The following is a 12,646-nucleotide window of genomic DNA, read 5'->3' as shown; positions in this document are numbered from 1 at the left end:
AAATGTCCTTATATTTACATGGGGGATAGATAGCTCCACACTCCCACAGTAGGGGGCGGTACTGCATCTGAACGCCGGCTGACATCTGCCGTAAACCGGAAATAAGAAAGAAGAAGAAGCTGACCTTCCGCGGTAGGTGAATGCTGCCGATAACTCCTGCGAGCATGGCGGGTCGTACGCTGGCGAAAGGTATCTGCACAACCACCATTTGGACATAGTAAAAGTGTCTTTTGGATAATTTTGAGTGTCGTTAACGGTTTGTTTTGTTTATACCGAGCACAGTTGTGGCATTTGTTTTGTTTAAATGCTTGTAATGTTAACTGACAAGCTAGCCACCTAGCTTACATCCAACGTCAGAAGCTAGCCGGTTAGCTAACCGTGCTCGCCTGTTAGAAGTCGATATCCGATGTTTAAGCCAATGTTTGTATTTCATATTTAGGACTATTGGGGCTTCGGCAGCTACGATCTGTCTCCATCGGACACCCGTGTGGTGGACATCAGTACGCTACTGCAGCGTCCGTCAAATCCCGTCAACCCCAACATGACGATGTGACAGGTGAGCTAACGTTGCATTGCATGAATGTGTGTTATAACGGTGGTCGGCGTGTCCTCCTCCCCCCTCCAGATTGAAAGCAGTATTACTTCTCTCTCATGCAGATAAAATAATGAAGGTGCCACTTGAGAAGCAGGACTTTTTCCGCGTGTCGGAGCTCTTCTCGTTGAAAGAGCTGTTCGACGCCAGAGTTCATCTTGGACATAAAATAGGTTGCAGGCACAGGTTGGTTTGACCTCACACACTCCAATAACTCATCTAACCAATGCATGTTGTTGCTCATAAGCTGTGTGAGGGCACAGGGTTGTCATGAATCACACACTCCGAATGTACCACACATGCATACTTGTGTTGTTAAAACATTTATGATGTAGCTATGGCTGCACAATTGTTTTTGACATGATCAGGTATTCTGCCAACCGTTTTCTCAATCAACCAATTTGTGTCTGCTCTCTAACATGTCAGAGGAAACTGCACTATCATATTTTTCAAACTTACCAGTAACCCAAAGGACAATGTGGTGTCTTTAAATCACTGTAACCAACAAACAGTGTCCAGCCAATAATAAATAACTCAAAGATATTCCCATCACTGTCACAGAGGAGTAGGAATAACGGCAAATCCTCACAATAGAAGCAGCAGTATGTTTTAACTGCGGGTCGACCGATTTGGATTTTTCAGGGCTGATACAGATATCGATTATTACCAATCTAAGAAGCCGATATTTGAAACCGATATTTGCAGCAGAGAAGTGTCAACATTTAGAATAATACAAACTCTTCTTGATTTGAAATGCCTTAAAGCATATGTTTAATTCAACCTTTCAACATGACCTAAAGACAAAAAGTACAGGGAACTATCAGCAGCATTATTATGAAGATGAACAAACAAACTAACATGGAAGGGACAGAGTCCAGAGATCAGTGACTGCGGCTGCATTAGAGCCAAAGTAGTTGATACCAATAACAGAAACGTTGAATATTGGCGCAGATAATCGTTTGACGCCTAGTGTAAACCCTTTCTGTACAGTGTCCTGCCACTTACAAAATCTAAAAGTGATTTAAAAATGAATATATACTTTAACTAATTCAATTAAGTATTTTAGTATGTTAGCAATTTGTTTCCTTTCAATAACTGTGAAATCTCCAACCCATGAAGAGATGATGTCCTCCCTGTTCTCTGCAAGGCATGCTCTGCTTTCCTTTTTAAAGATCTAATTTAAATTTCTTTTTGTTTAGACTTATGCAGCCATACCTCTATGGCTGCCGTTTGGACCAAGATATAATTGATCTCGACCAGACGGTGGAGTACCTTCAGCAGGCCCTGAACTTCACTGCCCACGTAGCATATCGTGGTGGCATCATACTTTTCATCAGCCGCCGGCGTCAGTTTGGCCATCTGGTGGAGAGCACCGCTATTGATTGTGGGGAATACGCCCATACGAGGTACTACCAGGGCGGCCTCCTCACCAACGCCCCCGTCCAGTACGGCCCCGGCGTTCGCTTGCCGGACCTCATCGTCTTTCTCTCCACCCTCAACAATGTGTTTCAGCAGCACGTGGCGATCCGAGATGCGGCTAAGATGAACATTCCCACGGTGGGTGTGGTGGACTCGAACTGTAACCCCAGCCTGATCACGTACCCCGTGCCTGGGAATGACGACACTCCAGTTGCCATGGAGCTGTACTGTCGCTTATTCAAGATGACCATCAACCGTGCCAAAGACAAACGGAGACAGATGGAGCTACTGTACAGCTTTTCGGCACCCTCCACGCCAAGCTCATGAAGTGATATATATTCTCAAATAAGAGACATTTAAAATGTTTTTTATGATTTGATTTAAGTTAGGACTGTCTGCGCCTCGTCGTCATTGTGCATCTACATCAACAGATCTGATGTGAGCGTTTGGGGGCCGAGTTGCATTAGCCACAGTGCAGTCCTGTACGAAGACTGAAGTTGTGTAATGAATGTTGTTTCTGTGACGTGGTTGTCTCCATTCTAAACCGTCATTGTTCTAACACTAGACGTTAAATAGATGAGTCCTCTTGCATCTGACACCAATGACCATGTTTAGACGGACTCCATGATCTTTACTGTGACATCTAAAATCACACTGCCCTTTGTTTTACTGTGACATTCACTCCAATATGCTTTAGAACCTAATGCAAATAACTAAAGCCCGTCACGTTACGGCAATCTTACTTCTTCAGTCCCGATAGTTATATCTGGACTTTGGATATCAGCCGGTTCTCAGTACCCATCCAATACCAGCGTTTGATCAGATGTAGGCCTGTGCGATATTACAAAACTGTCAACAGCATAAACAATTTTTCATAATATGATGTATAGCGTCATGTCGAACAGCCCTAATAAGCCTTGGACTTGGCTTATTCTCTGCTTTTAAACCAGTTGGTGTATTGATACCTCCCTCTGTGCTTTGTTAGCTCTCCCAGCAAATCGCCCCGTTCTGCTGGTGCACTGCTGACACATTTGGTTCAACATGGATTGAGTAGAATTGATTGGCCCTATTCTCACTCAAACCCAGTCTAGCTATATAGGTCAGTTTCGGACCAGTGCATCACTAGTTCACATCATCACAGGGTTGGAGGTCGCTTGTGTTTTTCAGCCCCATCTTCCTTTCATGCTGCCTCTGTGTCAAACCCCCTGAGGCTATACGCGTGTGCTGGTTTTACAAAAATGAACCCAGTGCATAGCAGGTTTTTTTCAAACAGCGTGAGTTTCGCAGCACGTCACAAAATGTCATGAAGCCTTTAAATTAATAAATGCATATATATGGGCAACGAAAAGAAACCATGCGTCCTGACTGCAATGCAGACATTTTTGTTCCTTCTCGAGGCCACTGTTTGATTCTTTTTCCTTAGCCCAATCATTCCCATCTTGTTGCATTCATAAATAGCTGCAGCTGCTGCATTCATGTACTCAACTACAATTCAAAGGCAAATACTATATTTATTTTACTACAGTTCTTGTAATAACTTTACTTGCATATTATTAATACTAAATATTCCAATCCACGAATGTTGCGTTAAGTTGTTATAGGCGATAACAAAAGCTATCCAGTAGTAAATATAGAGAACAAAACAAGCGCCTCCTCTACCCACTGCAACATTAAAATAATGTAAACATGAATACATCAATCACTGAAATCCATTAAGAGTTGCAGTAAGTAAGTAACTTTTAACTCAAACTACATCACTCGGGTACTGAAGTGCAATTTTGAGGTTATTTTCTTCTGATTAAATTAAAACCAACTAAGGTTTTTATTTTTTTAAGGAACAAATTGGATATTTTGCCTTATTGACCTTTGATTCATTAAGACTGATTGTTGATAAATGAAAAAAGGTGTCTACAAATATATGGAGCATATAAACCCTTTCCTCTACTGATTTCAAGAAGTATTACCTTTGTATATAATACTGTTTTACTAGAGCTTCATCAAAGGCCCTAACAATGATAACCATCTGTTCACAACACAGCAGAAGGCAACATACAAGTGTTCGAATGCAATGGAAAGGAAGGACGCACCAGAAAACAGGGAGGGGGGGGCATTTGTGTCGGCGGTATAAAAGCACCTCTCGGCGGAGGTCCCGCATCTTCCCCTTTACAGACGCGCAGTGATGAGTCGCAGGGACACTTGGACGCGATGGGATGATTCAGACGACGCCTCTACAATCAATCCGATTTGCTGCTCGTATCGTGTTTGGCTCGTATTTCTCGGGACTCATTCCGGGCTGTAAACGCAGAATTATCTGGTCCATATGGAGCTCCACTCAGAACCTGCTCAGTTTCAAGGACGCGCTCTCGATCGTCTTCTTGTCTCCGGCGAGTGATTCGCATTTGACCATCAAAAGAAATGGATCGCGACACCGTGCTGTCGGGACATCGCGTTGTGTTGGTGCGCTGAAAAAAAGAAGAAAGACAAGACAAGCTGGAGGGAAACATCATGGCATCATCATCATCATCATCATCATCACGCCGGGTGGTTCGCGGTCGTTCCGCCGCCGATGTGAGGATGTGATCGGACGGGCGTCCGCTGCCTTCTCGCCCCGCCGGCCCCCACCCGAGCCGCTCACGATGCCCAGGGCCCTGAGGAGACTGGTCCACCTGGTGCTGTTCTGCCCTCTGTCCAAGGGCCTGCAGGTACGTGCGTGCGTGTGTGTGTGTGTGTGTGCGGACAGCGTGGTGTCAGGCGTTGTGCGTTTGTTTTGTCGCGCACTCGGCCTTCCATAAAGGTCCACCGCCCTGCGCGCGTGCGCGTCGAGCCACCGGCAGCAGCATCCGCCTCGATGGCGTCTTTTCGTCCAGAGAAGCGCGGATGACGGAACGATCGTGAGTCCCCAAGAAGTGAGAGAATGAAAGGACGCACATCAGATCGGGTCAGGCGACGTGCTGCTCATTAACTTGTCGCGCAGGCCTCCGAGTGTCACTCCAGTACCACCTGAGACGCACAGTACCCAGGTTGTACTTGTATACACCCCCCCCCCCCCCAGTAATTCCATTATATAAGATGAGATAAGATAAGAAGCCTTTACTGTCAGTGTATCACAGTGAATATAAGGAAATTGTGAATGCTTCCCCAGCGGTGCTTAAACAAAGAAACAGTACTGCACACATTGGTATAAGGCAAGGCAAGGCAGGTTCATTCGTGTAGCACATTTCTACAACAAGGCAATTCAAAGTGCTTTACATAAAACATTAAAAGCAATTGGGAGGAAACAGATAAAATCACATTAAAATAGAATAATCAAAAATGAAAAAGAGAAAATAAAAACATGTTCAAGTAGAATAAGACAGGTGATAACATATGGTATAACATTAAATAATAAAAACCCACAGACATACACAGTCAACCACATTCCTCGTCCTATTTCCAACATTCATCATTAAACATAAAGCAAGGGCAGGTAGGAATTGTGATAGATAGATAAATAAATAATACTATATTGCACAGATCTTAATAATGATAATATAATATTGCACGGATTAGTAAAATGAAAGTAAGAACAATAGTGAAATGTAATAAAATGTGAAAAATGGGGAGCAGAGTCATTATGTGTGTAAATTTAGAGTGTGGATGGCTATGAACATTTCACATGTCTAGTGCATGACAAAACAAACGGTATTCTTTCTCCACAAACCTCGGCAGAGTTGGTCACTGACACATTGGCACACGCTGCAGAAATCTCCCACGCCAGGTCATTCTGCCTATGAGAGCCCTAAAAGCAGTATGTGACAGTGTGAATACATTAACAAAGGTTCTTATTCTGTCTTTTAAAGATTCTCACACTTGTTTTCACATCTTTTTTAAAATATAAGTTTGTGTAGCAGTGCATAAAAAAAGACATCATATGAAATAACTCCACAGCTACAAAATGGTTATGCTCATGGGTACATGCACAAGTAACAATAACACAATAATAATAATAGTTCAGTTGGAATTCAAGAGCTGGACTTTTCCATGGAATGGAGTTCTTTTTGTCTGAGATGTACCTACTGGTAGTTTTACTTCAGTAAAGGATCTTAATACTTCTTCCACCATGGCAACTCAGATATATTGGTTGCATCCCAAGGTCAAGTGACCAGCTGTTCATTCGGTCACTGTGGCCTTCATTTTACGACCAGCTGTCATGTTCCTCTCGGCTTACTGCTGTTTCTTCTCCTCTGCTGCCCTCCATAGAGTCGTCTCCCAGCCATCAAGGTGAAGTACCTTCTCCTGGCGTGGCTGGGCATCCTCATCGCCAGCTGGGTCGTTTACATGCAGTACGCCTCGTACTCTGAACTCTGCCGAGGGCATGTCTGCCATATGGTCATCGTAAGTATAGTCTCTCGAGTGGCGACATGGCATTAACCATATCAAGGTGCCTACAGACATTTTGATCACTGCAGTAGTGCGTCGTCACATTTTTGTGTGCGGCCCCTGTACACCAGTGTGGTCCTGCTTTGCAGAGCACCACTGAATACATTTTATCTTACTGAGCTGAATGCCTCATAGTGTCAGCAAGCTGTAGCCTTATATTAACATCAGGTTTCATTCTCATACCTTTCAGATCTGATTTATGCAGCACAGTTATGATGCGGTTGAGATCTCAACATCCATCACAATGTCCACTTGGAGTGGTAGTCTACAGCCAAAATTAAATACCAGCTCTTAGGATTGGGGCAGACTATAATCCCACACAAGGAAATCACTAAAATTTGTAAAAAGAAAAAAGGGGATTTGGTGCCATATGTTTTATGACTTTTTTAGGGGGTGAAAAATAACCTGTTACATGTCTAACATTTTGCACATTCTGTGATATTTGTGATCATGTGGGGGGGGGGTCGACTGACCTAAAGCCAGTCAACTTGTTGCTCTAAATGTGTCTTCGAGTTGCAGTCTGCACAGAACAAGTCAATAATGTTCCAGCTGCTGCGGTGGAGCGAGCAGAGACCTAAATAATGTGTGAGGTTTCAAAATCAAGGAGAATGTGGCAGGGCAACTGAAAAAGGAGGACTGTCTTTTGACAAAGTGGGGGCTGCACTTCATACATCTACATGAGATGCTGGATAAAGACTCAGCCTATAGCTTCGCCGCTCTCCCAGACTCCCACTGTGCCCAGCTGTTCTCAGAGCTTGCAGCTGGCACTGACATTCAATGAGACACAGAGGAAACAGGACGACAAGTCCAAAAGTAATCAACGCGCGATAGAAGATCAATGGTGTAGCCTCATTATGAGAAATAATCAAATGTGCACAACAGTGCACGGGTGTCAAGTTGAACGTTTGTGTTAGATCAGTGTTTGTGCCGACGGAGAAGGACGCAGGTGATTGATTCGCATCTTGCTGCTTTGTATTTTGGCGACTTGAACTGGGACTGAACTGCGAGGGGAGGTCATTGTTGATGAATTTCTCTCCTCTCCTCTCCTGAGAAACTGCAAAGATGAGATGTTCTCATGCACTGGCCGAGGTCATCTTATCTGTGGCAGGCCGAGACAGTCGATGGGTAGCTGAAGGCTGTCTCCGGCTGTCCTAGTCGGGGAATTGACAGAGTGTTACCATGGAGATAGCTATTCTGTTTGTGAGATGACGACATTACTCTGACAGCTAAATGCACCTACAGAGAATGGAGATAGGCACATTGTCTTGGGACGCCATACACTGACCACCCTGTTGATCTGTGTAGCGAACCAGGAATCTCCTCAATATTAAGCTCTTTTAATAAATACTTTATTAAGAGAAACTAGTCTCGAAAACGGTCAAAAATGTGTATCACATGATCCAAAAGTGAAAGATGAGAGTTACAAATGCATACAATGATTTGCGCGCATTTTCGGGTTCGAGCAATTTGTGCACACCTCAACTTTGCAGATGTAGTAATGTTCGCTTTCAAATAGCTTCCTGTGTGTACAAATATTCAAGAAAAAATATTTGTGACATTCTTTGTATTCATTTACAGATTATTTAATGAGTGAGCACGTATCATCGGATACACACGAGGCGTGTTGAGTTTTGAGACTCTTTTTCTGCAGTCCCCTCCAAAAAGATATATATGCTAAATAAGTTATACTACATATATGTGAATATATATTACCATATATGTGTATTTACATTTATTTTATATTGTATGTGTTCTAATCAAGAGGTTCAAAAGATGTCTTTCCCACTTTTAAATTACACACAAATTCACCGAAAGCCAAAACGTCCCAGTTGACCACCAGCACTTAAACGCAGCGGACATTTGTGAATCTTTTTGGAGCCGACTGCAGAAAAAAAGTGTCAACGCCTGTGTACGCTGATACGTGCGTATCTGGCAATATGTGCTCATGCATCTAATCTGTAAATTAATACAAAGAATGTCACATATTTTTTTTAAATATTTGTACACACAGGAAGGTATTGAAAGCGAACATTACTACATCTGTGAATTTGAAGTGTGCACAAATTGCTTACAAATCGTTTGTTTCGTTCGCGTGCAGATCATGACAATGACAATGACTCCCACCCCATTCAGGACACTGTCTCTGCACTGAGCGGCTCCTTCAGCGACCGGCGTAAAGGAGCAATGTGTGAAGTGTGTGAAGGAGTGGTACCACAGGTCCTTCCTGCTGCTGAGAGCCTGTACAATAAGCACTGCTCTAAATAGAATACACACCGACACACACAGGACCCAACCACTCGGATACACTTAAAGTGCAATAACTAACTGCGCAATATTTATATTTAGTCTCCATGTGCAACTATTGCTGCTGCTCTGTATATATTATTTATATAAAGGGTACCTTTGTTTTTTTTATTTAATGTTTTTTTTTGTTATATATTGTACATACTAACTTTGTAAATTTCTTTATATACTCTTCTGTCCACTTTGCTGCTGTAATGCCCAAATTTCCCTATTGTGGGACGGATAAAGGTATATCTTATCTTATCTTTTCTTATCATGTGATACACATTTGTGACCTTATTGAGACTAGTTTCTCTCCACAGGAGGTGCATTGCTGGGCTTGTGTCAGCACACAATTTTCTGTCCTGTGGATTATCTGGATTGCAACAAGACATGTCCTGTTGCGTTTTTTTATACATAGGTTACACTTGATCACACGTCCATTACAGATCTTAAAGGCATAGTTTGAAATCCGCGCGTCAGCTTTTTTTGCTCAACTCTGAGCCAGACTCACTGTTTACCAAGTTTCACTGAAATGCAGCCACACTGATTTCAAACGATTGTATTGGGCAAAAGTTGGAAGTGATATGTTGAGGCGTCTATAAACCTGATATGACTTGAGTCTTTATTAGCTTTGTGTTCATCTGCTCCTCCCTCTCTTCCTCTCAGTCGCCTGTATGAAGGCTCGACCGTCACGACATAATGTTGACTCACATTGAACGTGGAGATAAATTGAAGTACTTGATGTAAATATTGAAAATGAAACATTTATATGTTATAACATGTATAACCATCTACATTAACATTGCTTTACAGTGTGACCACTACAAAAGGGGCATAATAGCAGGCTCAACTTGCAAAGCACTGTGTGATCAGAGAACTCTAAGCCTGCAGCACTGCATGTCCACGTCCTCTACACATCAGGTAAAGCATACACACACACACACACACAAACACAAAGTTCCGGCTAAAAAGATATTTGCCAATTTAAGAAAATGCTTAATACGATGTCACTGACATTATACTCTCTTTTAATTAATCTGAAACACCGATCTTTCTACTTTTTTTATGAAAACTTTTGTGGAGGAAACCAAATGTTGTGGGGATTTTCCATGCAGAATATTAAAAATATCAACAACAAATATAGGAATGCACGGAAAAAAAACTTGGATCATCAATTATATTTTTAAGTAGTGCTACAGTTTTTTATCAGAACTGGTATAAAAAAAAACAGCGTGCGGAAAACCAAACCTATGGACAGTTCTGAGCACTGTATTATATTGACGCCTCCTGTCCTGAAGTGCTGACCTTAACTGAATCACGTATGCACAACCAGGCATGTTTTCTTACTGTTCACACATTTCTATTTGTGCAGGTGTACAGTGCACTGTGGAAGGAGAGACCTGTTTTGATCAAGTGTTGTATTGTGGATCCTGTGAAGATTGACGGGGCTCCGGACTCTGTGCTGCGGCAGGAGATGAGCTTATTTGACAAACCCACCCGGGGAACCTCTATGGACGAATTCAAAGAGATGCTGCACAGTTACCTCAAGGTTGTTTTATTTTGCAGCAAATACAATCTGTCACCTTAATGTATTTTTATAGACCAACCACCACCATAGTGAGCAAAACCTAATTTCATTAAAAAAAGTTTTGTAATCTGATTTGAATATTTCTTGGAAAGAGAAAATGTCTGTAGTCTTTTGTGACTGTTTACATCAAATGTTTTGTATCATTTTATATTTTTTAATGTACACCACATTCACCACATATTTAACCCATCAGTGTCAACCTCCGTCTTGCAGGCTCACCTTGGTGGGCAGTCATCTCTGAGCACCTTGGTGGACAGGGTCATCACTCTTGCTGATGTCAACCAGGATGGCAAGGTGTCACTCGCCGAGGCCAAATCCATCTGGGCTCTTCTCCAGATCAACGAGTTCCTCCTGATGGTGGCGCTGCAGGAGAAGGAGCACACGCCCAAGCTGCTCGGCTTCTGCGGAGACCTGTACGTGACAGAGCGTGTGGGCCACAGCTCCCTCTACAGGGTAGAGGTGCCTCATTACCTGCAGGCCGTGGTCCCGGAGGCCTTGAGCTCCAGCCTGAACCACTGGCTCGCACCAGCGTGGCCCCGCAGAGCTCGCATCACCATCGGCCTGCTGGAGTTCGTGGAGGAGGTCTTCCACGGGGCGTACGGGAGCTTCCTCATATGCGACGCCAGTCCGCTCCACGTGGGCTACAATGCAAAGTATGACTGTAAGATGGTCAACCTGCACAATGTGGCGTCTGAGGCAGTTGTCCGGGGATTTTTGAAGGGGCGGCGATGTGAGACCAACGCAGACTGTACCTACGGCCGGGACTGCACGGCCACCTGTGATCGACTGGTGAAGCAGTGTAATACTGAGGTTGTGCAGCCCAATCTGGCAAAAGTGTGCGTGCTGTTGCAGGATTTTCTGCTTTTTGGGGCGCCGACAGACCTCCGCGGTGATCTGGAAAAGCAGCTCCGCACCTGTGTGACACTCAGCGGCCTGGCAAGCCAGATGGAGGTGCATCACTCGCTAGTCCTTAACAACCTGAAGACTTTGCTGTGGAAGAAAATTTCTAACACTCAGTATTCATGAAAAACAGGCTGAGATTATCCAACCTGCTCTTATTCTAATTTGCCTATGGAACTTTGCCAAATGTTTTAGAGGGTGGTGTTTATTGATGTACATTTTAATATACTTTCTCTCCTTATTGACTGTGAGTAACAGGAAGCTGTGAACTAATGAATATACAATATGAAACAGCAGATGAAGCTAGTTTATTCTCTGAAAACCTCTTATAAACCCTGTTATGCTTTTGTTTTCCAGTGGATTATTTCGAGAAGCACCTTCAACTGTTTGGAAATCTCAGGGCACTGCCTATAATTTTATTTTGGAAAACTCTGAAAACTGATAAATAATCAGTTGTTGAAACGAAGCAACCAACATACAGAGTGATTCGGGGTTTCATAGATACTCTTTTGTCTGTCCTTTGTAGAGACAGAATTTCAGATTGTTACAGGGTGTGATGGTATTTGTACAACTGTAATTATTAGTGGAACATTGTCCTTTTCTGTGTGTATATGAATCTGCAAAATTGGCAAAGGTAAGATTCAGTAATGGACTGAACTTTGAATATACAGCAGCACTGAAATGTCCCTCCTGGTACTGATGTGATACTGATTCATGCTAATCAAATAGCTGGAAATGTAAACCACGATTAGATTCAATTAAAGATGAATTAATTTTGAATCCATGAATAAACTCAAGGTGGTTAAAACATTCCATTCATCACTTTGTGGTTACATTTAAAAAAAAAAAATCTAATCTGGTTGAAGACAAAAGGCAAAAGCGGAACAAGTCAAATGTCTTATTGTGCTCATGCCTGCAAAATGTTGAAGGTATTCATGGCCAATATGACAATCTGGTGCAAACCACGACCACATCGACAGAGAAGAAGCCAGTCCACCTCCACAGAGACACAGGACAACGAGGACCAGCTCGAGCAGGAGGATACGGCGTCAGCAGACACTGATCAGTCATCTGTCTAATGGCACCACGTTCTTTTTTTCCCAGTTATTTCACACATGCTCTTTGACACAGCATTCAAAATTAATTTAGTTACTATAGAAGCACATTCTTATATATAAGGATACTTTTAAATTTGATTTGCTTTCTCTAATATTCTTAAATTCTATTTGCCCACAGTCAGCTTTATCAAGAAGAACCGCACCTTTAACTTGCACAGTTCTTGGGCGTGAATTTTGAGATTAACAGAAAAGAAAAAAAAATCCTAAATAATCATTTCCAATACTAGAAGTAACATTTATGTTCCATTCACATGAACATGCTGGATCACTAGATACTAATGTTAAATCTAGACATGATGGGTCATTTCTGCATTAATCTAATCC

The 12,646-nt window shown here is 42.7% G+C and overlaps 2 protein-coding genes across 2 annotated transcripts; both read left to right on the top strand.

Annotated features, from left to right (window-relative positions):
- The first annotated feature begins 37 nt into the window (after window positions 1–37).
- On the top strand, window positions 38–3,363 carry mrps2 (mitochondrial ribosomal protein S2). The gene is made up of 4 exons (XM_035608511.2): window positions 38–189; window positions 440–556; window positions 658–778; window positions 1,792–3,363. The coding sequence occupies exons 1-4, from the start codon at window positions 141–143 to the stop codon at window positions 2,336–2,338; spliced, it is 834 nt and encodes a 277-aa protein (XP_035464404.1). The 5' UTR covers window positions 38–140; the 3' UTR covers window positions 2,339–3,363.
- Window positions 3,364–4,091: 728 nt separating this feature from the next.
- Window positions 4,092–12,014, top strand: dipk1b (divergent protein kinase domain 1B). Its single transcript, XM_035608509.2, has 5 exons — window positions 4,092–4,713; window positions 6,251–6,385; window positions 9,530–9,637; window positions 10,089–10,265; window positions 10,518–12,014. The coding sequence occupies exons 1-5, from the start codon at window positions 4,222–4,224 to the stop codon at window positions 11,328–11,330; spliced, it is 1,725 nt and encodes a 574-aa protein (XP_035464402.2). The 5' UTR covers window positions 4,092–4,221; the 3' UTR covers window positions 11,331–12,014.
- Window positions 12,015–12,646: the final 632 nt, after the last annotated feature.

The sequence above is a fragment of the Scophthalmus maximus genome, chromosome 20, assembly GCF_022379125.1.
Source record: "Scophthalmus maximus strain ysfricsl-2021 chromosome 20, ASM2237912v1, whole genome shotgun sequence".
NCBI lineage: Eukaryota > Metazoa > Chordata > Actinopteri > Pleuronectiformes > Scophthalmidae > Scophthalmus > Scophthalmus maximus.
This window is presented reverse-complemented; position numbering and strand designations above follow the sequence as displayed.